Below are 25,082 nucleotides of genomic sequence, written 5' to 3'. Positions count from 1 at the left end.
CTACACACCCAACCCCGCACAGCAGCTCTGCACACCCAGCCCTGCACGCCAGCTCTGCACACCCAGCCCCGCACACCAGCCCTGCACACCCAGCCCCGCACACCCAGCTCTGCATACCCAGCCCCGCGCACCAGCTCTGCACACCCAGCCCCGTGCACCAGCTCTGCACACCCAGCCCCGCACACCCAACCCTGCACACCAGCTCTGCACACCCAGCCCTGCACGCCAGCTCTGCACACCCAGCCCCACACACCAGCCCTTGAACACCAGGCCTTTCTTCCAGGAGGTGGTGCCCTAGGAGGAGGCCCAGGGGCCACCCTCCAGCTTTGTCTACTGCTCCCTGAAGGCCACATCTGCCACCCAACTGGCCATTCCTGGAAGCCCCCGACCCTGGAGGGCCACGGACTGGTCACGAGCCCAGTCACCCCCCAGTACAGATGCTCCTGCCTGGGAGGTGGGCAGGGTGGGGACCCGGGGATCCACCCCTCTCTCCTCCGAAGCAGATCTCAACCGTGCTCCACCCCCAACAAGGCCTGGCACCGTGCCCGGAGACGGCACGGCCGGAAGGTTCCAGGTGCTCACTGGGCCAGACTGTGCTTCCAGCCCCAGCTCTGCTGAGCAGTCAGCAGCTTCCGGGCCTCCCTGACCCTAGATTCCTCTTCCACAAAGCGGAAGAAGTGAGGATTCGGGGGGGCCACGCAGGCAGAGCGCGGTAAGGGCCAGGAGGGTGCGCCCGCCCGAGAGGCCGTTCCCACAGTGACCGTGGGGAGCAGGGCTGCTTTGGAGGCAAAGCCAAGCCTGGAGCCCAGGCCCCAAGAGGCTGGCAAGACCGCGGCTCCCACCCGGCCCCCCCCTTCCCCGCAGCACCAAGGGTGGGTCTCCAAGCCCAGCAGCTGCCCCAGGCGCCCATCCAGCTGGGTGCAAAGTGCCCCGCTGGGTGCCTAGCCCTCCCCACTGCGCCCCTACCAGCCCATGTACCCTGTGGTGCCCAGGAGGCCGAGGGTCAGGGTCTCATGGGAGGGGCGCTGCTCAGTACAACGGGAGCGCCCATCAGTGATGCTCCAAGCTGGGCACCCGAAAGAGCGCCAGGCAGAGTGGGGGCTGGTGGCCACAGGGAGCAGGGTGGAAGGCGAGGGGCTAGAGAAAGACTGGCCCTAGTGGGGGGGTCCCGGCTGCTTCCCGAGGGCGAGACCAAGGACAGGCCACACTGCAGAGTCACGTCCTCGTGCTGCTGCCCATCAGGCCACAACCCAGTCCCAGCAACATCCCCAAAGGCAGCTGGAGGCCAGGACGTCCCTCCCACCCCGACCCCGCATAGTCCAGCATCTCTCCACAGCCACCTGCGGCCGTCATGAAAGACCCCGAGAAGAGGCGGAGCGTGGTAGCTGGGCCCCTGCATCCCCGCCTGGATCCCAGTCTGCGACGGTGTGGGGTGGGGTCACCTCTGTGCAGCCCACAGAGGGGCTCGGGATCTAAAACCACGAGGAGGCCTGGCTGAGGCTTGGAGCCTGGATGGTACAGGGCACAGGGCAGGGACCCCCTACCCCCAGCACCTGGAGGTGACAGCAGTCCTCACTCCGTGGCCTGGGCAGCAGCCCCCGCCCCCAGCCGCCCAGAGCCCAGGAAGCACAGAGCCTTCCGGCTAGCAGAGGGCATGCGATGAGCGGTCAGAGCCACCAGAGCCTTCCCGACAAAGGTCAGCACCCCTGGGTACCAGTGCCCGGCTCAGAACTGTGGGACCCAGCACCTCCCCAGGACCCCTGCCTTCAGCCACGCTTTGGGGGGGGGACACACTTGTGCATGCACAGGGAACGGCAAGGGCGCAGGGGTCCCCTCTGCAAACGGGGGCCTCAATTCCGCACGATTTCCTGGTTTCCCTCCTGTTGTTTACTGGGCATCCAGAGCCTTGAATAGCGTGTCGCAGGATGTACACCCCGTGTCCCCCTGGAAGAGGCCCCCAGCTGCTCACCAGAAGCAAGTTCAAAGCACCGGAAACTGTCCAGAGTGCTTCATTTCAATGACGGCCGTGGCTCTATGCCCTGTTCCGGCAGAAGCTGCGAGCTACACAGTCAGCAAAGAAATTCTGGACAAAGCAGAAAACCACCGGGGATACTCACGCCTTCCCCTCACGCCACAAAGTCAGGAGGAATGTCTGCAAGGGTTCTTTGGGGGACTTTTCGGGCATTCGTCTGCACCACCCCCACCAACACCTGCTTTAAGCCCATCTACACCCGCAGCGCCCCCCGGCATCCGAGGCTGGATCCTCAGCGTGTCAGGCTCCAGTCTGCAGGGGTGTGACGTTTACTCAATCGGTCCCCTCGGGTAGGACACGAGAGCCTCTGGCGGGGCAGGGGTGCAGCTCAGGGGCCCCTGGGACGTGCTGCTTCCCTGCCAGCCCAGGGACCCCGGCCCATCCCTGCCCGCAGAGGGCGCGATCGGACAGGGAGCGCTCGGAGATGGCAGGGTGCAGAGGCATCCCGTGAGACAGGGTTACCTCCTCCCCCCACCCCCGCCCGGCCCGCCCACGCGGACCGCCAGGGCCTCGGTGCCTGCAGGGGACACCATGCCACTCACCGTGCTGACAGCGGGGACCATGGAAGCCGCGGGGACAGTGGCACAGCTGGGCCGAGTCGGGCACGCACTGGCCGCCGTTAAAGCAGAGTCCGGGGCTGCACTGGGCTGTGGAGGGAGGGAGAAAACGCGTGAGGAGGGGCAGGAGCTTGGGGGCACCCCCAGCCCGCCGCCAGGACACAAGGTCCCCGGAGGCGCCTCCCCCCTGTAAGTCTCCCCACAAGGTGAGGCCTCAAGGCCTGGACAGAACCTGGACCCTCAAGGGACAGGAAAGCACCGCCCCCGGGGAGGGGGCCCCAGGAGGGTGGGTCACACACGGCCCACCAGGGCTGAAGCCCCACCGCCACCCCAGGGTCTGGGTTCAGTGAAGCCCCCCTGGGAGGGGCAAAAACCCCACTCCCTTCAATGGGACATGAAGGAGCTCCAGGGCATTTTCTGGGGGAGGTCGGGGGACGAGGGTGGAGAGTAGGGGGTGCAGAGGAACAGCCCACAGCTAAAGTGGGCTGAAAGCTTGGCCAAGGCCCCCTCCCCACAAGACCCCAACGGTGGAAATGATCAGACTGGTCCCACCCTCAAGGAGGGGCAGTACCAGCCCAGGCCCCCTGAGAGGGGAGGGAGGGAGGGTCAGGGCTGCGAGCGGCTGGCCTCCCCACTTTCTCCAGAGGAGACTCCCTGCTCCCAGACCCTCTCCCCACACCCCACCCCCAGCGGGGCCCAACGAGGCACCCTGAACCCACTGCCTGCGGTGCCCTAGGGCTACTGAGCCCCCTCCGGCTCCAGGCCACAGTGTGGAAGAGGCCACAGCCAGCCCAGGAGGCAGGGGCCCTGGATGGGAAGGGCAGGTGCAGTCCCAGCCCCATCACAGCAGGGACCCCGACCCGCACCAGACCAGGTACCCCTGGGGGGGGCTTCAGCACCAATTTTCTCGGCCCCGCAGCCATGACCCCTACACCTACACAGGGCGGGCAAGGCCAGGGCAGGTGGGCTCTGCCCCCATCCCCGTGACCCCAACAGCCGGGCCCTGAGTCCAAGGGCTTCAGGGGTCCTTGCTGGGTGAGTAGACACTCTGAACAGTGGCCTGGACGTCCGCCAGGCACCCCAGAGCCCGGCGTAACCCAAGGGTTCAGCAAGCTTCTGTATCGCTGGCAGCATTCCCGCCAGGAGCAGGGAGAGAAGCTGGATGGTGGAAGAGCCCAAGGGGAGGGATGCCAGCCAGGCACACGGGTCCAAGCAGCCCCCTAGACGAGGCACCGCCCCGATGAGGAAACCAGGGCTCAGAGACACACAGCACATGGCCCGGGGTCACACAGCCGCTGAGGAGGGACCAGGCCCAGGGCTTTCTGACTTAGAGTCAGGAGGACCCTGCCGGGGGAGACATGAGGGGTCTTTGCAGGGAGCTTCTTCCTCCTCTTCTATCCCATAACCAGGCTGCTGTCCCAGCCTCGGAGGGATCCCTCCTCTCGGGCCACCCTGCCGGGGTCCCAGCTGGCACTCACTCACACCTGAAAAACTCCCTGAGGATGTTTCTGAAATGCAGTGGGAGTGGGGGGGCTGGGGGACAAAGCGGGTGCTGCAGGGAAGCCCAGAGGAAACGCACAGTGACCCTGGAACCCGCACAGGTAATTCCGGGCCGGGGCCAACCCGGGCTGTGCACCAGTGTCCCCAGTGCTGAGGGCCTGAAACCTGTTGACTTGCGCAGTTTTGTGGAGGAAGAGAAGCCAGCTGTTTCCTTTTCACATCGTAAAGAGGTCTGCACCATCCTGAAGACCTTCAGCCCCAAACCACTGCAACGGCCCATGCCTCCGGGGGGAATCAGACGCCCAGGCTGGCGCCCACCCCGGGACTCTGCCCCCCAGCAGCCTCTGCAGGCCCCACCAGGTTCACGCCCAGCCTGGGGGTCCCCGCGGACAGCACCCTGCCTGCATCCACCTCCGCGGTCAGTTCCAGAGCTCAGGGGGAGGTAGCAACCCACTGCCTGCTCCCATGCCCCTTCCCCAACTTGGTACATGGTGTCACATGCACAGAGGGGCTCAGGCCAGAAACCCGGGAGCCATCCTCACACTCGGCCCGCATCCAATCCAAAGCCAGCCCATCGTTTCTACCTCCCATGCCCCTCGAGCCCACCCTTCTCTCCGCTTCAAGGCTGGACAAAACTGCCACCAGCATCCCCACGGACGCTGCACTCACCCACTCACCCGCGTCCTTTCTCTACGCTGCAGCCACTGGGATCCTTCACGACAGGAAGCAGACCACGGGCGCCTGGCTGAGAGCCCTTCCCTTCTGTGGCTTTCCATCGACTTGCAACAGAGCCCCCTAGCCACCCGTCACACCCTAGCGGCTGTCCACCTGGACAAGTCGTCACTTCCTCAGGGAGCCTTTCCAAGCCCCCAGCCGAATCAGCGCTCATAACGCCCTGTGGTTTCCCACCGCAGCACCTATGAGTGTAGCAAGCCCTTAACAGGGGCGACAGCTGAGCTCCCACCCCGGGCCTGGGCTCCCTAGGGGCAGGCAGCTACCGCACCTCCAACACCATCACGTTCCTTGGAGCCACCGACACGCCGACACTTAGAAGGGGCTCCATAGACTTTGCTGAATGAATGAGTAAAGAAATAATAAATGTCAGGCCAAGCGGGACGTGAGACAGTCATCCGTCAGGAAGCCTTTGGGGCGAAAGGCAGGCACTCAGGATGCAAGAGGGACGCACAGGGCAGCACATCCTTAGATGGAAAAAAGAAAAGGTTTCACAACAAAGATGCACAAAGCTATGCCCCAAACCAAGAACGGGTACTCCCTGCGGTCCCAAGGCTCGTGGGACGCGGGAAAGATGGGGTTACCGTGGCGGGAAGCCTGAGACCAGTGGCACGGGGTGGCACTGGGCACACACGCCTCGTGGCAGGACGGGCAGCCAGGGCACAGGGATGGGGCCTCACGGCAGAGCACCCGTGGGTCCAGCCCTGTGTGACCCCTCCCCCAGGCCAGGCGGGAGTCAGGGATGCCCCCGGCAACCCAGCCACCCCTCCCGCTGTCACTCAAGTCACCTGAGGGACAAGCGCCCCCCAAAAGACCCCACCGCAGCTGAGGAAGGGCCACAGGCGACAGGCAGAGGACAGCCAAAACCTGGAAATGCAGCTCAGGGGCAGCAGACCGTGGCTTCCTATAAGGATGTGTTTTCCTCGAAGAGAAACAGGAGGGGCCGTGTGTGAGAAAAGAGTTGGCAGGTAGGAAAACAGACCCAGCGGGATGCATGGAAATGAAGAATATGAAAACTCCACATACAGGTGTTAAATGAAGGTTAGATGCTTTGAAAACAGTTTACAGATTGCTAAGTAACAGACGTGTTTTATACTTAACATCAGCTACGTTTTTAATGAATTTTATGAGAGCCTACTGTAATGCCAGGCAGACAGCAGGGGGCTGCTTTGGGGACCCACCCTCGTGGCCCTTGGCTGGGACTGAACCCACAGGACCCTCAGGGGCCCTGGAAGGAACTGTCAGAACCCACGAGTGTGAGAAATGCAAGAACAGCTGGAGGTAGGCCCGGGGGTGGGGGCACGGTGCCCACAAGGTCTATGGCTGCCAGGAGGCCACGTCCTCCGAGGCTACAAGATGCTCTCGCCCTCCCCAGACCCCGCTGGTTCCCGCCGCCCAGAAGCCTTCGCAGGGCAAGGCAGCTCAGGCTCTGTAGATCCGTGTTCAAGTCCCAGCCCTAATACTTATCAGTGGTTGGAAATTTGGGCTAAACTCCCCTATACACGTCAAACGCAATATTCTCACAGACCCGTCACGCTCTCAGAGTGTTGCCTCCACACTGTCTCCTGGAGCTGAAGACACCCACAGCCACCCAGCAGCCCACGTCCAGGGACCACAATCTCCTCACGCTATAGACCGGGAGCCAAGGTGCGGGCACGTTGGCCAGGCCTTCGCCTTGGGGTGAAGCTAGGCACACGTGCCCACATTCCTAGAACCAGAGGCTGGGAGGGTCCTTAGGGGTGTCCAGTCCCGAGGGTGCTCCTGGCCGAGCCTGGGTGCGGGACGGCAGATTTAGGCAGCACAGCCCCCAGAGCGAGGACACCATGTCCAGGCATCGCCAGGGGCATCCTGGTGCCAGCCACTTCCCCTCACGGCGAAAGGCAGGAGACACCTGTGCCTGGCCGGACCCTGATCAAGCCCACTGGCCGTGGCGGCTGCAGCCGCACTGTCCCAGGATGGGCTGGCCATGGAAAGGGGACTCGACTGCTCTCCAAGGGCTCAGTTTCTGCAAGTTCAGCCCCTGGACCACTTCCCTGGACCTGGGCTTGGCTGAGACCACGGCTCCTTCTCTCCACCCCCCAAGGGGCTAGTGGAAAGCTGAGTGAACCGCAGGCGGGAGAGGGTGACCCAGGCGGACACCTTTGTCCAGCCTGCCAGGCCACCCACCCACCCACAGGCTACGAACACACACCGAGGTCACCGAATGTGTTTCTGGGAGCCAGCCTGCAAGCGAGTGCCCCTCTGCGTCCCCAGGCACCTCCGCCCAAGCCGCCCAGAGACCCCCGCAGGGCGGGCTGACTCAGCTCAAGGTCACGGGGACACAGGGGCGGTTCCCTCCGTATCGCCCAGGCTGCAGGGCAGCGTTTCCTAAGCCTCGTCCAAGTCGCTGATAAGAGCTGCCGGTGCACGGGCGGGCGTGGGTGCCCAGCTCAAGCTGACAGTGGCTAAGGAAGGGAGGCCAGTTCCCTGGGAGCCCAGGGGACAGAGCAGGCCCTGAGCCCTCCCGTCTCCTCCCTCTCACCCTGTTCCTCCCGGCCTTCCACCCAGCACTGGCCGAGGGCTAGGGACCCGGATCACACGCCCCACTCCAACCACCCCTGCTGGGACCCCTGCAGCAGGGAGGGAGCCACCTCAGCTCCATGCTGGACACTCAGGCTTCAAGTGCTTGAAGAAAGGCCAAGCCCTCCAGGCCGGCTGCCCGGTGCCCTGTGCCTAGACCAGCACCCACCGCACGGGGGGTCCCAGGAAACAGGCGGGCAGACAGACACCCACTGCCCAGAGTCGGGCCCGGCTCCCAGAGCCCCTGCATGGTGGTAAGTCCAGGCACAGGCGAGCCACACCGGCTTTGGGAGACCGTGTCCGGGCAACAGGAGAAGTGGGAGGCCGAGGGGCCACGGACCCTGAGGACTGCGGAAGCCCGCTGCCCCCTCCAGGCCCATCCTGGGCTGCAGAACCCCTGGAGAGCAGACCTGGACAGGGCAGCATCCTTCCTTGCCCCCATCACGTCCACTTCCCGAAGGCAGTCGGCGGGGGGTGGGCACTGTGCACCCAGAACCTTCCAGAAGGGCTGGACCTGGCCCCTGCTCCGCCTAGCGCTCGGATCATTCTGGGCTCCGGGTGACGGCACCTCCACGCCTCATTGCCTGTGCTCCCCACCACGTCGTGGCCCCAGTGAGAGCACGTGCGTGGGCGTCTGCGCACCCATGGGAGTGGGAGCTCGTGCACACGTGTGTGTACACGTAGGTGTGCACTCATGAGCATGTGTGTACATGTGAGTGAATGCACGTGAGTAGGTCACATACCTGTGAGTAAATCCAGCCACACGTGTGTGCACGCATGTGTATGTGAGGCTGTGTGTGGTGAGCCCCTCTGGGTGTGAGTGGGTGTGTAATCGTGTGCTGGGCACAGGGCCGGGCCAGTCTGGATGTGACTCACGATTTGGAGAGACCTGGGGTGTGCGGGACACAGCAGGACAACATGCCCTCCCCCGGCAACCTAGGGGACATTCACGTCCACGCCGAGGACAGGAGAGCCAGGATGCCAGCTCTGCAAATTCCCACGCTGGGCGCAGGGCCGCCGTGTGGCATCCAGAACGGAAAAGGAAAAGTGAAGGGCAGAGGCCAGCAAGCCGAGGGCGGCCCTCCCCGGGTGCCCACGGCCGCCTTCCTGCAGCTCCTTCCCCGCAGGCCCCGACCGGCCAGGCCCAGTGCCGCAGGACCGCACAGGAGGTGGGAGGGAAGGGAGGCCTGCCTGGCGGTCCGACAGTGGGACGCAGGGGCGCCGAGCCCAGGCCTCACCCCGGGGCCCTGACTATAGGCACTGGCACCCAGATCCAGGGCTGCATCCAGTGGTCTGGGCTCCCGGCGTGGGGACCACGGCTTCAGCCCTTCCCTGTTCCTGTGGCCTGGAACCTTCCCTTCCCTCTGTGGTGGGGCTCTTCCTTGGGCACGAGCAAGGCCCATCACTCACATCACACAGGCCACCAACGCCCTGGACAGAGAGGCCTCCCAGACCCCACCTAAGCCAGCACCACCTCGGTCAGCCCCTTCCCACCTCACTTTTCTCTGTAGCTTCCCCACTCACCGGCATGTAATCTGTCCCTCCCTCCCTCCCTCCCTTCCTTCCTTTCTCCCCCTCTGTTCCATGAGAACAGGGCAGGTACCAGCCTCTGCTCAGGCCCCTCCCATGCCCAAGCGCAGCGCCCGGCACCCCGTCGGCCCTCCACAGACGCTGGTCGAATGGATCACCTGCACGCTTCCCAGTACATGCTTTAGGGACACCGTTTTATTGTTTTGCCTTTTTGCTTCTTTTTCTTTCTTCCTTTTTTAAGAAAAAATGAGTTTGGAAAACACTACACAGTCTGTCAGAAGCCTGCAGCGGGGCTTCCCTGGTGGCGCAGTGGTTGACAATCTGCCTGCCAATGCAGGGGACACGGGTTCAATCCCTGGTCCGGGAGGATCCCACATGCCGCGGAGCAACTAGGCCCGTGAGCCACAACTACTGAGCCTGCACGTCTGGAGCCTGTGCTCCGCAACAAGAGAGGCTGCGACAGCGAGAGGCCCATGCACCACGATGAAGCATGGCCCCCGCTCGCCACAACTAGAGAAAGCCCTCGCACAGAAACGAAGACCCAACACAGCCAAAAATAAATTAATTAATTAATAAACTCCTACCCCCAACATCTTCTTAAAAAATATATATATATATACCCTCATTATCCAATCCCACTAACCAGATAAAGAAACCCCTTACCATTTGCAGCGCACACTGGCATATCAAAGCCTCTGAGAAGTCCTGCAAAAGCAGTACCTGCTTAACATGCTTTACACAGAGCTTCCCTTTCCCAGGGCTCTCTTCACACCCACGGAGCCGGTGCAGCCCCTGGCCCCTCCTCGGGCACTGTCTCTCCGACCTGTGGCCTCCTCCGATGGACTGAGCCCAGCCCACATGGAGACAGTTCAAGCTGGAGCTACAGACAGTCTTCCCGGGACCCATTCCATCTCAGGCTCCACGTGCTCACTCCAGGCCAGGTACCTCATCTGTGCATTTGGGTCCCTGCTTCGATAAGGGGGAGCCAGGACCCAGGGTGACCATGGCTGAAACACTGGGAGCGTCCAGGCAAAATCTGCCCCCTGACTGGGATAGAGGTGGAATTCAGAGAGCCACTGGGCAGGAGGGCACCCCAACAGCAGGAGGCCCCCGGGCACACGTGCTCTGGACCCACAGGTCCTGGGGGGCCCTGGTCACCAGGCACCCCGCCCAGCTGGCACCTCTTCTTTTCCGTCACCTCCCGGTCACACATGCTTTTAAGTGGGTCTCGGAGGAATCCCAACACCATTAGAAGCTTCCTGCACAAACACCACGGGGGCCTGACGCTGTCCCGCACGCAGCCCAGTTTCCAGGTCACATCCCAGGGAGGACAGTTCACTGTGGCTGGTGGAGAGGGGTGGGGCCAGCAGGGGTCAGCGTCCCAGGGCCCTGCCCCCGCCTGCCTACCTCTCCGGGTCCCCTGGCTGCAGAGAGCCTGGACCGGGGGACAAGGGAAGGGGCTAGACAGGCTGGCGAGGGGGGCAGTGGGGAAATGAGGAAAGGGGCGAACAAACCGAGAGAAAGAGGGAGGGCGGGAGCCCTGCGCCTCATCGCCATCCCCTCTGCTCGCTCTCAGGGTCTCGGAGGACCCTGACCCCGTCCGCAGGCCTGACGCTTGTTGGCACGCAGCCGGGAGGGGACTCACACCTGACCCCCCCGAGGCAGGGCTTTCCAGGGACTGGGGGCTCCGGCACCTACTGGGACCCCAAGACCCCCACCCCAAGACCAGTGCTTGATGCGACCCTGCACCTGACCCCAGTGCCCCCTGCGAGAGCCCCCGGTTAGAAATGCACAAAGGGCTTGGAGCCAGGCTTCCGGAAGACTCCAGCTACACCCAGCTGGGAACTAGCCCTGAGGGGCTACAGGCAGAGTGACCCCAAGGGCTCAGCCACGATGTGGGGCGGCTGAGGAAGGGCCCCTGGCCGCCCACCTCTCCTTCCTCCTTCCCCTGCCTCCACTTCCTTTTCCTGGGCTCCAGCCGGCTCCCCTCACACCCCAGCGCCCATCTGGCTGGCCTGGTCTGCCCATCCTCATGCATCAGTGTCATTTCAGTGTCCTCCAGCAGCAGCCGGCCTCCTGGCAGACCTGAGCTCCCCATGGGCAGGTACTGACCCACCAGGTCCCGCTGAATCCCCAGCACTCAGGGGCAGCGGAGCAAAGACCAAACGAATGAATGAGTGAAAAAATGAACGAATGAACCAATGAGCCAGGGCTGAGGGCAGGATCCTGGGCTCTTGCCCTGCCCCGTGTGAACCGCCACCTACCCTCACACGCTGGCCACCCAGACACTTCGGGGACAAGTGAGTGCCCCGAGAGGCCAGATCACAGGGCTCTTCCTAGATCATTAAAAAAAAAACAGATAAAAGCCAGATACATAAATAAGTAAATCCTGCCCTAAAAATGAATTTTTAAAAACAAACAACCAAGAAAGCCAAAGCCTCAAGTTCAGGATACACGTGGGGACCCTGCCCTGTGTCTCCTGGCTGACGGGACAACCTGGACCCCCCAGGGCCTGACTCAGCAGCCGAGATCCCCCCATTTCCCCACCACCCCAGCCCTGCCCCCAGCCAGCCGCAAGGCCCAGGCTGTCCTGGGAGGGTCCCGGCCGAGACCCCTCCCCACGGCTGAGAAACCCCAAAGGTCAGTCCTGGGCTGGTTCAGGACCCACCCGCCGAGCGGCGTGGCTGCATCCCCCCTCCTGCCGGCCGGCCAGGCCAGGGCAGAGCCAACTCGACCACTGTGGCCAGGGGCACAGGCAGAACCACAGGACAGGCCCACCAGGCTAGGGGTGAGACTGTCGTGACCCCTGGCACTACGGACCTGACCCAATGCTTGCCTCCGTTCCTGAAAAGCCAGCACTTGTACCGTCTCCGCAGTGGGCCTCCTGGGGTCCAGACGGCTCTTGGCCCTCCCGCTTCCCTCACCCAACCTGGGATGGTCACTCCAAGACACAGGTGACCCCAAGGGTCACAAACCGCAGTTCAGGGGTGCGCAGCGGACGATAATTGTGGGAAAACTGCCAGGCGAACCTGGACCTGCACCTGCCCCTCCCCCTGCCCAGGAAGCCAAGCCCAGAGGGTCCCCACCCCAGGCCAGACACGCGCAGGTGCACCCTAGGCCCTCCCTGGGCGCGATAGGCCACACTCTCCCTCACAAACCCGGGGGGACGCAGGCCTAGACCCCACCTCCTCTCCTCCACAGGTCATCGCTGTAGAGATGAGAGCCACAGAGAGAAAGGCTGCTGTCAGAGCTGGACACTCCCACCCGGGGGCCACTGGCCGGCGTCCACCCGGTCCCCCGCCTCCCTTCCTGGGAAGACTTACTCATTTCCTCTCCTGGACAAACATGGCCACACCTTTTACTTTCCCCCCTTTCCCGCTGGAGCTCACAAAGGGCATCTGTGGCCTCCGTCTATGGGCCCCCGGGGGCCGGAGAACAGGCGGGGACGTGACCCCTGAAGTCCGGTTCCCACCCCAGGCACAGAACGGCCCACCCGTGGTTAACCCGCTCCGTGGGGAACCATGACCCGCCACCCCTCACAGTGCAGCCCGGTCTCACCCTGTCCAGATGCCACGGCGCCGGTTCAGGGGAGGCCTGACCCCTGGGTGGGCAGACCTCTCCAGAGGAGGGACACTGCCTCTTCGCACCCAGTCAGCCTCCCCTGCTGGCCCACCTGTGCCCACACCCGCAGGCCGGGAGCTGGACTCCAAGCCATGCCCATTCCTTTTACGAAGCAGAGGCTTCACAGCCAGCCGCTAAGATCAGAACCCGATTCCAGCCCCTCTCGGTCCCCGTCCCCGAGTCTGCGGCAGAGGCTGCCCGCGGTCATGTGCGGATGCTCAGGGTCTACCCCCCACCCCCGCATCTGTCAGGACCTCCCTCTTTGAAGGAGGCAGCAGACGAGGAGGCTGAGGCCCAGGACGCTGGTGAGGGGGAAGGACGGACCCGCAGCACGGGGCGTGGGCAGGCGGGACGTGGGCAGGCGGGGCAGGCGGGACAGGCGGGACAGGGGCTCACGCTCTATAACGCCGACGCCACACCGAGCTCAGGGGCGTCTGAGCCCACTGGCGCCAACCCACGGCCCCGGAGCTGCCCTCGGACCCCTCCCCGGTGCCGGGCACTTGGGCACCAGCAGACGGCCCCCCACCCTCCAGCTCGGTGTCCCCGCCAGCCTTTCCTTCCGCGGCTCCGGCCAGCGTCGGGGCTGGAGGACTCACTGGGCCTTCTCCTTCATTATGTCACTTAAGCAGCCTCTGGCGAGCAGAGTGGCCAAGAGAGAGGCCCTGAGGTCTCCCACACCGCGCAGGAGCCACATCCCGTTAGACTGAACGGGAGGCTGCGGCATCTGCGGCAGCAGGGGGGCGGGGCGGGGCTGCCGGGCACTCACAGGAGAGGCAGCCCTGGTCTCCGGGCTGCTGGTTCCACCCCGGGCAGCACCGCAACACGGTCTGGGCCTCCGTGGCGTACACCTGCCTGTAGCCCGTGTAGTAGACGGTTCTAGGAGAGAAGGGAAAAGGGGGGCGTTACCGTCGAGGGACCGGGCTCGAGGCACTTCTGCCCGATGCGTTAGGCTCTCACCGCACCCAGTCCCCCAGACCGATTCTCCCACTGTCCCCATTTCACAGCCGAGCAGGTTAAGGCACGGAGGTGGGCGGAAGGTCTGCATCCCGCGGCCGCACCAGGTGAACGAGGGGCCACTGGGGGCAGCGGGGGGGGGGGGCGTTGACAGCCGTCCTGGAACCAGCAACAGGGCGACATGCCGCCCCTTCCCTCTCCACCCCCAGGGTGGTCCCGGCTCTGAGCCGGCCTCAGGACAGGCATCGTGCCCCACACGTGGCTCTCATCGCCAAGCCAGTCTGTGAGGGTCTGGGGGTCACACTCAGTGTCCAACCTGGGAGCGAGAGTGGCTCCTGGAATGAGCCCCGTGGGCCAAGGTGCCCAGTGCTGGGTGGGCCACACCCCAGGCTCTCGGCCCACCCGTGCACCAAGGAGGCAGGTGGCGGGCCTGTCCTGGGGCGTCCCCGAGGAGGGATCCCTTCCCTCACCAAGGGCTGCCCGAGGGAGACAGGCTGATGGGGGTGAAGCAACGGTGGGCAGCAGCAGGAGGACCCGAGTGTGTGAGCACACAGCCCTGAGGTCAGAAGGGAGCAGGCAGGAGGGCTTCCTGGAGGAGGGTGGCCCGGGTCCAAGGCTGGTTCCTGCTCTGATGGGAGAGGTACGGCCTCACAAAGGCTGAGCAGAGGGAGGCAGAGCCCCACCCAGGAGCTGGAAGCAGGCAGCTGATCCAGCCAGCCTGGGGCCTGGCATGGGGAGTGGCCGCAGGAAGGTGGTGCCCACGCACCAGAGAGAGACCGGCCTCACCACCCAGAGGGGTAAGGGCCTCCTGTCTATCCCCTCCCCAAATCCAGATTGCCCCTGTAAGCCCAGCCATTCAGGGCCACCTCTGCCAGTGCAGCCCCGGCCTCCGCCCTGCTTCTCCTGGCATTGCCCAGCCCCGGACTCGCCTGCAACCATGAACCTGGAGCAGAAGCCAGGGTGGGGGGTAGGGGGTGCCCCGCTCCTACTCAGCCCCCCACCCACCTCCCTCCAGCTGCACCCCAACGCCAGGGCTCCTGGGTCCCTTCTGGAAGCCTCTGCTTCTGCTTCTTCCAAGAGTGGGTGAAGCAGCGCAAGGATCTGCCTGACACCCCTGCCAACCTCCCGGGGAAGCCACCCTGGCTGCCCCTCCTGCCACCCCAGCCCAGACAACCTCCACTCCCATCTGGTGATGGTCAGGAAGACGGACGACTAACTGCCCCACCTGCCCCGACCCCAAGCGGAGTCCCCCAAATCCATGCCCACCCGGAACCTGTGAAGGTGGCCTTATTTGGAAATAGGTTCTTGACAGATGTCCTCAAGTTAAGACGAGGCCAGCGTACTGGCTTAGGGTGGGACCTAGTCCAATGGCTGGTGTCCTCATAAGAAGAGGGAACTGTGGACACAGACAGAGGGAGAAGGCCAGGCGGCCACAGAGGCAGAGACTGGGGTGATGCCACCACCAGCCCAGGAGCGCCAAGGATGGCCGGTCATCACAGGAGCGGGGAGAGGCCTGGAGCAGACCCTCCCGCCAAGCCTCCAGAAGGGACCATCCTTGCCCACACCTTGCCCTCAGACTTCTAACCTCCAGACTGTGAGAGTGTAAATCCCTGTTGTTTTTAGCCCTCAGTTTGTCATAATTTGTTACTGCAGCAACAGGAAACTCATACAGGACCCAGGGCTCAGCACAGGCCCTAGGGTCCACGGCTGTGAGGTCCCTGTGTTTACAGTGACAAGCCTGGTCAAGGGGATGTCGGGGGCAGGAGCGGGGGAGAGGGATAGAGAGCGGAGGAACGGGAGGAGGGGAGGGGACAACCCAGGGCCCACCCTCCAGGCACAGCACCCTCGCACCCACTTGCCATCTGTAGAACTGGCGACCTGGGGCTTGGCCAACGGCAGTTGGGTCGAGGGCCCTGGAGGCCCCAGGAGTAGCGGGAGGGGCTGGGCTGCCGTCTCCAGGTCATGGACACCTGGAGACATGGGCACCCCTGCCCCCAGCTTGCTCTTCCCAGCCCTCGGGAGTGGCATGAAGCCCGTGGCCGCTGGGGGACCTGGACCCCACCAAACAACCAGGGCGCTTCCCAGAAGTGTGAACGCGCGCACGTCACTGCGTACGGGCAGCTCGGGGGACTCTGCACGACGCCACTCTGTCAGGACATGAAACCAGTTGCCTGGAGAGAGGCCGACCACAGTGGTGGACAATGTCTGGCAGGGCGGATGGTGTCTGGGCCCTTCTGTCGTAAATATTTCCCCTTTCCCTGGGCTACGTGCTGTTCCTCTCCGTCACCGGGAAGACGGGCCAGCTGGGCCCATCTGCCGCCCTCCCCAGCATCCCCTAAAGTTAGTGACCCTTGGAGACAGCGGGTCAGCCTGCAGCCCCCACTGGGCCTGAGAGCCAGCCCTTGCCCCCTGCAGCTCATATGGGACACCTCCCGTGGGAGAGTCACAGGGGCTCTGGTCACGGCCAGGAGCTGGTTCCTGCAGGGCCAGGTGGACAGGGGGGCGTGGCTACCAGGCTGATGTCCACTCCTCCACCTTATGCAGACTCCGCAAAGCCCAGGCCCCAGCGCAGCGGGATCAGCGGGATCAGCGGGGAGGGGCCTGGTGGGAGCCCACATGTGGGCTCTGTGCTCCGAGCATCCTCTCCCTCCCCACCCCGCTTCCTTCCTGCCCCCCAGGGGGCGCATGGCCCAAGCTCCCCCACCCTGGGGCAGCCTGTACTGGCGGGTTTGTCGGGTAGACGCCCGCTATGGGGAGAGGGGCAGCAAGCCCCCTGACGTCCTCATCCAGTCTGTCAGGTATCACCTCGCCTGCTCTGGGCCAGGAGAGAGCCCCGTGTCACCCCACATGGCCCTGCCAGGGCCACGTAGCAGGCCCACCAGCCCAGAAATCAGAAGTGGGAGTCACCGCGGCTGCAAGAGAAATGGCAGCTGCCACGTAGCTGCCACATGTGTGGCCTGGCCCGTGGCTGGTTACATAATCCTCCCCCAGCTGCAATCCAGGCCTGATGCCCCCGCTCTGCAGTCGGGGAACAGATGCTCAGACAGGGTCTGACCCTAGAACGAGGTTTGGCCCACTGTGAGTCCTCGTTTGCTGGCCGCCCCCTGGGAGCTCCAGAGAGGAGGGACCTCCTGTCTGTCCAAGGGAGGGAGGGTGACCCTGAGCTGGTGCAAGTTGGGGTGCGGTCAAATCGTGGGGTACAGAGCGTGCTGCCTCTAAATGCAGCTCCTCAGACGGCAGGGCCCTCAGAGGTTGCACCCACACTGGCTGGGTGTGGGGGAGCGGAGAGGCTGGCCTCCCGCCCTCGCTGCTGAGATGCAGCCTGGCCCCTCCCCATCTGGCTGCGGGGGTGGGCCGAGGAGAGGTGCCGGCAGAAGCAGGAGGGTGGCTCGGCACCAGCATGCCCTGTGTTTCCCAGAGCACGTGGGATGCTGGGGCCTCTGCGGACACGCTCCTGATAGGCAAGGAGAAGTGACACGGACCAAGGAGGTCTGGACGCTGGTCTGGCCGCGGAGGAGGGAGGGCTGGGGCTCAGGGCAGGCTTCACAGGGAAGCCGGAGCCTCTGTGGGTTACTGAAGGATGAAGAGGAGCGGGCCAGCGACGGAGCCCACAGCCTGGACGGCCACTGAAGGGCCAGCTGTGCGAGGCATTTTGGAAACCTTGCACAGCTGAACGGTGGGCTCGGCCACAGGCGTCATGGGGGGCATACGACACTAACAAGCTAACAAGGCCAGGGGCCCTCTGGAAGGGAAACGAGGCCGGGACCCCCACAAACACTGGCCACTGACCCCAGGAAACGCTGCAGGACGCTGACCGCCATGAGCACCGGGGCGGGGAGGCAACCTCGCTCACCTGGAGCGAGAACAGCCCAGCAGAGGAAGGTGGAGCCCGGCTCCAGCCCGGAGCCAGGCGCACGGGACGGTGGCCGCCACGGAGCCAGGGGCCCGCACTGCTCCCGCGGAACTGCGGCGGCCCTGCTGGGTTTCAGGAGGGAGGGTCCCTGACACCCGAACTGGGCAGTGCAAGGACAGGACCCCAGAGGCCCTCCCGAGCCTTCCCAGGAAACTGACCCCGAACACACACCCCTGCCCCAGGCTGCACACGGCCTCCCCAGCACCTGGACTCCCTGCCAGGAAGCTGAGGTACCAGCCACCTTGGAAACGCTGTCCCCCGCCCTGCCCAGGCCAGCCTGGAGAAACGGTCTGACAGCCAGTAACAGGGGCCTCCGCAGCACGGCCACCCACTCCACTCTCCAGCCCAGGGACCACAGGGCTTCTGGTTGCTTCCAAAAGAGCGCCCTTTCACCACAAGTTGGGGGGCGGGGCGCAGGAGGGGGGTGGCAGCTGACATGACCTGATACCCGTTTAGCAAATCCACCTACATCCACGCGAGTGTGGAAGCTGGGAAGGACAGACTGCAAGATGCACGTCTCGGGAAACGATGGTGGTGATTTCTCCTTCTTGTCGGGCGTGGCCCAGCCTCAGCCCTCCTGACTCTGGGGCGGGACCTTCGTGGTGGAAGGGCCATCCTTGCCTCCACCTGCCCCATCCTTCCAGCCCACCTCTCACAACCCAAACTCTCCAGACACTGCCAAGGTCGCCAGCAGGGAGACGAACCGCCACCAGCTGAGAACCACGCTGAGACGTAACTGCCCCATCTCTCTCCGTTCTGCACGTGTACGAATCACACAGCAAACGTTTAAAACTAAGGCCACCCCCACCCCCGCTCCCGGGGGCAGGCCCAGCAGGTTCACGTCCCGAAGGCCTGGCCCGAAGGCCTGGCCGAGAGGCTGGACAGCACACTCCTGTCGGAGGACTCCGCCCTCCTCCCCAACGACGGAATCCCCTCATCACCCCACCCCACCCAGCTTTGCAACCAGGCAGACGCCAGACCCCGAGTCTATAGAAAGAAGAGAGATAGGCAAAGGCACTCCTCTGTTTGATTGTGAAATAAAGTCTCGAGCAATAAAGGCTTCACACGGGCTTGGGGTCAGAGAGTAGCAGCAGCCTCCAGCCAGGACCTCGGCAGGCTGGGCGCCCTGCTTTTCACCCTCTTGCATGGTCAGTACCTCTCCCTGCAGGGTCCCCTCCTGTCCCGTAGAGTCTCCCCCTTCCCCTCCGAGGCCCCCTCCCCACGGGGTCCTCCCCCACCCACCAGGGCCCCAGGTGGCCGCTGAGCAGGCACTTACAGTCTCGGAATAGCCCCCATGGCGGCCACACCCCAAGGGTGGTGTCGGAGGCCTTGACCTCAGATGTGGGGCTTCAGTGACGGGGCGGTGGCGGTACCTGTGCCCTGAGACCCGGACAGCCCGGCCACCCCTTTGCCTGAATGGTCCATGCTGCTCTGCGTGTGAGCAGCCCCCACCCCCCATGGGACCCGGGGAGCCCTGCACGCACCTGCGTTTGTGGCCGACACACCAGTCCCGCCGCCCGCAGCCCGGCCTCCACACGGGCACCATGCGGCTGAAGGCCTGCACGCAGGGCTGGCGACGGCCCACCAGGGTCAGCTCCCGCTCCGCACACACGTTGGGCCTGGAACACAGACAGACGGTCAGCACTCTTGTCACCAACACCAACCCCCCTGCATGCTCACCCTCGGGTACCCAGCCGTCCAGACCCGAGGCCAGGTCCCGTGGCAGGGCACCCAGCCCGGTGCCCACCCCAGGCCTGCACAGGCCTGGCCTTGAGGGAGCGGATGCTCAGGGGAAAAAGGAGGGGCTCACAGGGCCACGTCTGACCCTCCCCCTCACATGGGCCACGCCACCCGGAGCATCCCTCCAACCCTCCCAAGACCCCAAAGCGTAGAAGCCACTGCCCCGCAAATAGGGGAAGTGGAGGTCCTGGGAACAGTGACGACTTGACCCTGAGTCCGTCTGACTCTGACCCTGGCGTTCGCTAGCCCCGACTCTCCCTGCTTCTGAGACGCCCCAAGCTGAGGCACAAGCATGAGACACACAAGCCAGGGGACCTCCCTGAGCCTCGGGTGCCCCCTGGCAGGTGAGGACTCGCAGCACTGGCCTCACAGGTTGTCGTGAGGGTTCACTGAGCCGGCACAGAAAAGGCTCCTGTCGGCCAGGGCAGGTGGCCTCGTAGGTGCCTCCAGGAGAGGCAGGCCCAGGAGGAACTGCCATTTGCAAACCGAGATCAGGCTCAAGTGAGCTGCTATAGGTGCAGCATCATGTCTGCTCCAAACTCTCACCCACCCCTCTGCCCAGCACGCAGACATCAAGTCTCCGCTCTCTTCCTGCGGGGGCAGGGAGGAGAGGATGAAGGGAGGGGAGGGCTTAGGCCCGATGGCCTCCGAGCCTCCAGGCTGCAGGGCCTGGCCTGGACCCTGAAATAGCCCCCCGAGCCGTGGGTGGCCTATGAGGATGGAGGCGACACATTCCGAGGACAGTTACAAACACAGGCTCTGGAGCCAACAACCCAGGCCTGGGGCCCGCTATGCAGCCTGAGGAAGGTTACTGACCCTCTCTGCACCTCGGCCTCAGCACCTATGAAGGGGGCAGCAGGTGCCTCAAGGGCTCCTGACACAAGATCACACGTGTCTGGAATCTGGCACGTCCCTGGCTCAGAGAAAGTCCCTGTGTCTCTGGGTCACAAGGCCCCACATCCCCTGGGATGTCACCACCATTCCCGTACATATGCCGACCCAGCTCAGCACGCAGCATGCCTTGTCAGGGCCTTGGGGAGGGCATGCCATGGCTCACAGGGGTCCATCATCTCAGGGGGGCTGCGGGGGGAGCAGGTCTGGCCACTCGGTCAGCAGGAGAACCGCCCCGCACGGAGCTTGGGAAGTTGGCGCCTGGCAGAAAACCCCAGAGTAGGGGCTGGTGCTCTCCTCTGAAGGGCCCCCTCCTTCCTGGACCCCTCAGACCTCGGCCACGAGGGCCACCACTAACCAGCAAGATGACCACGGCGAGGCCACACAGCAGCCTTTCCGGTACGCGTGCTCTGGTCACTCTCCCGTCCGCTGCCCGCCATGTCCCCGCCCCCCCAAGGCACCTGCGTGACTCTGGTCCCCCAGGCCTGCAGGGCCGCCTGGCTTCCAGGATGGCAGGTTTTCCCTCTGGTCGTACCTCGCTCTCCACATCCCTGAAAACGGTTAAAGGGAGGAGGGGCTAGCGCTGGAATGATTTTCTCCTCTGGGAAGCTTCCGGCACCTCAGAAGCACAGGCGTAGCTGGCTTTTCCATTTGGAAGGAGGGAGGAAGTGGGATGGGGGAGGGAGAGCCGAGGAGGAAACAAAGAGGCCAGTGGGACGAGGGCACAGGAAAGACCCCTGAGGTGCAGCAGAAGTCCCTGCTCGGGCCCGTCTGCTCCTGAAGTTGGACCCAGCTGCCCATCTGCGGGGAGGGAAGGCAATTTCCCAGCTACAAAGTGAACACAGCTTGGGCGGAGGGGGTACTCATCCCAGCTGTCGGGCCATCTACTCCCCGGGACAGAGCAGGGCTCCTGGAGGCTGGTGGCCTTCGCCTGGAGCTGGAGGTGAGGGTGGGCATGAGATGCGTCCCTCCAGGGTGGGCAGTTCCTGGGCCCACAAGGCACCAGGGTGAGGGTGGGGAACACCGGGGCAGGGAAGCGGGGCAGCTGGCCTTGCGCAGCCGGGGAAGCCTGGCTGCACACACCCCCTGGTCCAGGAAGGGGGCTGCGTTGCTGAGCAGCGGCTCCGTCACGTCTGTTTTTACAGGCTCCGGGGTCCTAGGGATGCCGTGACCCAGGCAGATCACTCCTGGACACCCGGATCTCCCCACCAGACAAGTGGACAATCGATCAGAGCGTCAAGCACGTGCCCAGCAGCAAACGCAGGGCCTGGCATGGGGCAGCTGGCCACAGATGTACTCCTTCCCTGCCCTTTCCCTCCATCCATCACAGCCTCAGCCCCAAGAGAGATGGGGAAGCAGGACCCAGATTCCGGGAGTTGCCCACAGGCCACTGAAAGTACAGCTCAGCTTTCAAACTCCCTGACCGGTGAGCACGGCCTTTGAAGGACCAGAGGAAACCTCAGACTCACCGTTCCAACCTGCAGGGCCAGTGGGTCCTAGAGTTACTTGCAAGCAGGGACTTGAGCTTGGAGGGCCTGTCCCTCTCTGGATGGGAGGGGCCAATGGAATGAACTGATTGCAAAGCACTGGCCACTTTCCTAGCACAGCTGCCCAGAGGACTCCAACCCAGGGGAAAGCAGTGCTGTGAGCTGACGTCTCCTCCGAGCTCTGCAGCCTCACTCAGGTTGGTCAGAGCTCCCTGTGCCCAGGCGCTGCTCCCACAGCCCTGCGTTGACCAGCCCCACACACAGTCAGCAGTCAGTCCAGGCCCCAGGGAGAAAGGCCAGCACCCTTCCACGGCCGCAGAGATTCATTTCAGAGATGTAAGTAAATAAATAAATAAGTAAGCGTTGGCTGGTTTGGAATCTGGACACGTGGGCCAGCAGGAGCCAAAGGACCAGCCATGTCACTCCTGCGTCCCAGCTGTCGGGACCCCAGAGCCCCTGGGGCTGCCAAGCAGTGGGAGCCCCCGTAGAGCACCCTCCTCCTTTGCCTCCCCACAGGCCCACCATGGAGGTTTTAAGCCGGCCAGAGAGGGTGGGGCTGCCCGCGAAGGGAAGGGCGGCACCGGCGACGGGGCCTTCGAGGAAAAGGACTTTCTGGGACCCGCGCTGCTCTCCGGCCCCTCCCCTGTCCCTCTGGGGTGCGGGGAGCAAAGAGGCAACTCTGGCACCTCCAGGAGTCCGCTGGCGCCTGCCTCCTTTCTGCACAGAACAAGCTGCGGAATGGGCCCGTTCACAAGGTGTCTCGGGGGTCTAGCAGCTAGAGCTAGCAGCCCCCCACTTGTTCAGCCAGCCAGCAGTGCCCACTGCGGCCCCACCACAGGTCCTGGCAGGTGCTTACAGACAGGAATGGGAAGGTGTGCTCGCAGGCGGCACGGAACTCAACACAAGGAGGGCATCAGAGACTGGAGGGACGCCCCAGGATGAGAAATAGGGGCACAGGCCCCCAGAGGGCAGGTGGGAGGCGCCCCAGGAGGAGGGACAGGAGCCTTGAAGGATCTGAAGAGCAGGGGGAAGGAAGGGGGAGAAGGGGGGAGGAGGGGGGAGAAGGGGGGAGGACAGGGGAGGAGGGGAGGGGGAGAGGAGGGGAGGAGGGGGGAGGGGGAGGAGGCTTTGGAGAAAGCAAGCAGCAGGAAGGCTGACCTCTCCTGCAATCCTCCAGCGGCTGGTGGAAAGCCCTCCCCAGGCTGGCTAGTGGCCTCCCAGAGCCCTGGGTGAGTGGGCAGACCCCAGGGAACAGGCTCAGTACCGGGGGCCCGGAAGGGCGATCAGTGGTCCCCACAAGCGCACTGGGGCAGAAGCCCCTCTTAGAGCAGAGCCCTCCATCCCCAACGTCCTCACCGGCTGAGCAGCTGTCCACCCTGACCAGCACCCTGGGATTCCCGGGAGCCTGGGCCTCTGGACATCCCCAGCCAACCGTGTGAAGAGCAGGCAGGCTGAGCGGCCAAATGCCCCGTGATAATCCCTTCTGAGGCCACAGCTTCCCTTGGACAAACTAAACTCACTGGGATCACAGCAAAGAGCAATGCTGGGCAGAAGTCACACGGAGAGGCGGGACTCGGGGCCCCAGACCACGCTCCTCTGAAAAGGCCACGAGGAACTCTTCCTTCTTGGAGTAAAGCAAGACCCAGGGCCCAGGGGGCGTGGACTTGTCCCTTCCGCAGCTCTGCCTGGAAGCCCGTCCTTTCCTCCTGTATGGCCAGGTGCACGGGGCCCTTGGGGCAAACACTGCAGAGGAAGCCCCAACCTCAGCCTGGGCCCCTCGCTGCCCCTCTGCAGCCCCTCAGCTGCCTTTCCAAGCTCTGCGGGCCCCCGGCCCAGCACCCTGAGGGAGCGCGGGGATGGGGGCTGCCAGCAAGCTCTCCCCCACCCCTCCTCCTCCAGACCGGCTCACTTCGCACCAGTCTTCCTTTGAGGCCAACACAAGGATCGATTTGCTGTTTGAAAGAGACCACTAAACAGCCCACTGGGGAATCATCTTTCAAAATTAAATTCATCTTGGCTGGCTCCCTGACCCTCTCTTCCTGCCCGTTCTGGTACTGAATGCCTTCTGTCTCCCAGGCCCAAAGCCCATGTGTTTAACACATAAACCAAGCCCAAGCAGCCCCCTGTCGGGCACAGCCCCCAGGCCCCAGGAGACAGGCTTTGGAAGGAAGTGGGCACAGGCTGCTTCCTCTTGGCCTTCCCCAAGCTCCCTGGCCGGACCCTGCCCAGGTTCCCTCACCTCGGCAGGATGCAGGTTCCACCCAGCCTGCAAACCCATGATGCAGAGTTAAGACAGAGGAGGGGGCTTCCCTGGTGGCACAGTGGTTGAGAATCCGCCTGCCGATGCAGGGGACACGGGTTTGATCCCTGGTCTGGGAAGATACCACATATACCACAGAACAACTAAGCCCATGTGCCACAACTACTGAGCCTGTGCTCTAGAGCCTGTGAGCCACAACTACTGAGCCTGCATGCTGCAACTACTGAAGCCCGCGCGGCTAGAGTCCGTGCTCCGCAACAAGAGAAGCCACCGCAATGAGAAGCCCACGCACCGCAAGGAAGAGTAGCCCCCGCTCGCCGCAACTAGAGAAAGCCCGTGCGCAGCAACGAAGGCCCAACGCAGCCAAAAATAAGTTAATAAAATTAAATTAAATTTAAAAAGAGGAGGAAGGGGAAGGCGAGAGGCCGGGTGGTCCTGCCACGGAAGCGCCCCCACACCCAGCCCCTTGTCTCTTAACCTCCGCCTCCCCCGTTAAGGCAATGAGCCCCGTGTTCTCAGGGCCCCGGGGAACAAGCCGCCCAGGGCTCCGGGGCTCCGGACGTCCCGCCAGCCCTCCCGCTCCCGTCCCCGCTCCTCACATGCCGGGCTGCAGGCGGAACAGGGCGCCGGCGCCCGCTGACACGGCGGGGGACAGCAGCACCAGGGCCAGGGCCACCGCGCGCCCCGCCGCCCCCGCCTCCGGAAGGAAAGGCATCGTGCCCGCCGCGCCGCGCCGCTCCCTCCTCCGGTCCCCGGCTCACAGGCGGCCCAGGCGGGCGCTCGGAGCCGCAGTCTCCACGTGCGCCATGGCCCGGGGGGGCGCACGGGGCGCAGCCACAGGTGCCGCGCCGGGTCCCGCCGACCGTGAGGTCGCCTCAGGTGGCGAGGGTCCGGCTTCCTGCCCGCGCTCGAGTGCAGCTCAGAGTGCTGCGCGCCTGGGTGAGCCCCGCCAGACACCCGCCCCGGCGCGGAAAGCCAGTGTGCGCCGAGCCCCGCGCGGGAGAGGCCGGCCCGCCTTCACCACGCCCCCTGCCCCGACCCCGGCCCCGACTCCGCCCACAGCCCGGCGCGACCCGACCCCGCCCACCCCGACCTCGCCCCGCCCCCGGCTCGCCCCCGGGCCCGGACCCCGGCCCACAGCCCGTCCCCGCGCAGATGCTCCACTCCCGGCCCTGCCCTCCCCGGCTCCCAGCCCCGCCCACACCCCCGCCCACACCCCCGCTTGGGTCCTCAGCCCCGGCGCCCCACCCACCCACCCACCCACCCACGGCTGCCCGTTCGCGCTCCCGGCTCCTCTCGGGCTCAA

At 64.5% G+C, this 25,082-nt stretch overlaps 1 protein-coding gene across 1 annotated transcript in view; it reads right to left on the bottom strand.

Moving 5' to 3' along the window:
- MEGF6 (multiple EGF like domains 6) overlaps positions 1–24,506 on the bottom strand; it is a 104,660-nt gene extending 80,154 nt beyond the window's left edge. Inside the window, exons 1-4 of the mRNA XM_029230562.1 lie at positions 24,376–24,506; positions 18,883–19,017; positions 13,298–13,407; positions 2,575–2,679 (exon numbers count right to left, since the gene is read on the bottom strand). Of these exons, the coding sequence (XP_029086395.1) occupies positions 2,575–2,679; positions 13,298–13,407; positions 18,883–19,017; positions 24,376–24,491 (466 nt within the window). The 5' untranslated portion in view covers positions 24,492–24,506. The remainder of the gene's footprint in view (positions 1–2,574; positions 2,680–13,297; positions 13,408–18,882; positions 19,018–24,375) is intronic.
- Between the last annotated feature and the right edge of the window lie 576 nt (positions 24,507–25,082).

The sequence above is a fragment of the Monodon monoceros genome, unplaced genomic scaffold (assembly GCF_005190385.1).
Source record: "Monodon monoceros isolate NGI ecotype Baffin Bay Population unplaced genomic scaffold, NGI_Narwhal_1 Super_Scaffold_18, whole genome shotgun sequence".
In the NCBI taxonomy this organism is placed as follows: domain Eukaryota; kingdom Metazoa; phylum Chordata; class Mammalia; order Artiodactyla; family Monodontidae; genus Monodon; species Monodon monoceros.
The sequence above is the reverse complement of the archived record's forward strand: the minus strand, read 5'-3'. Positions and strand labels throughout refer to the sequence as shown.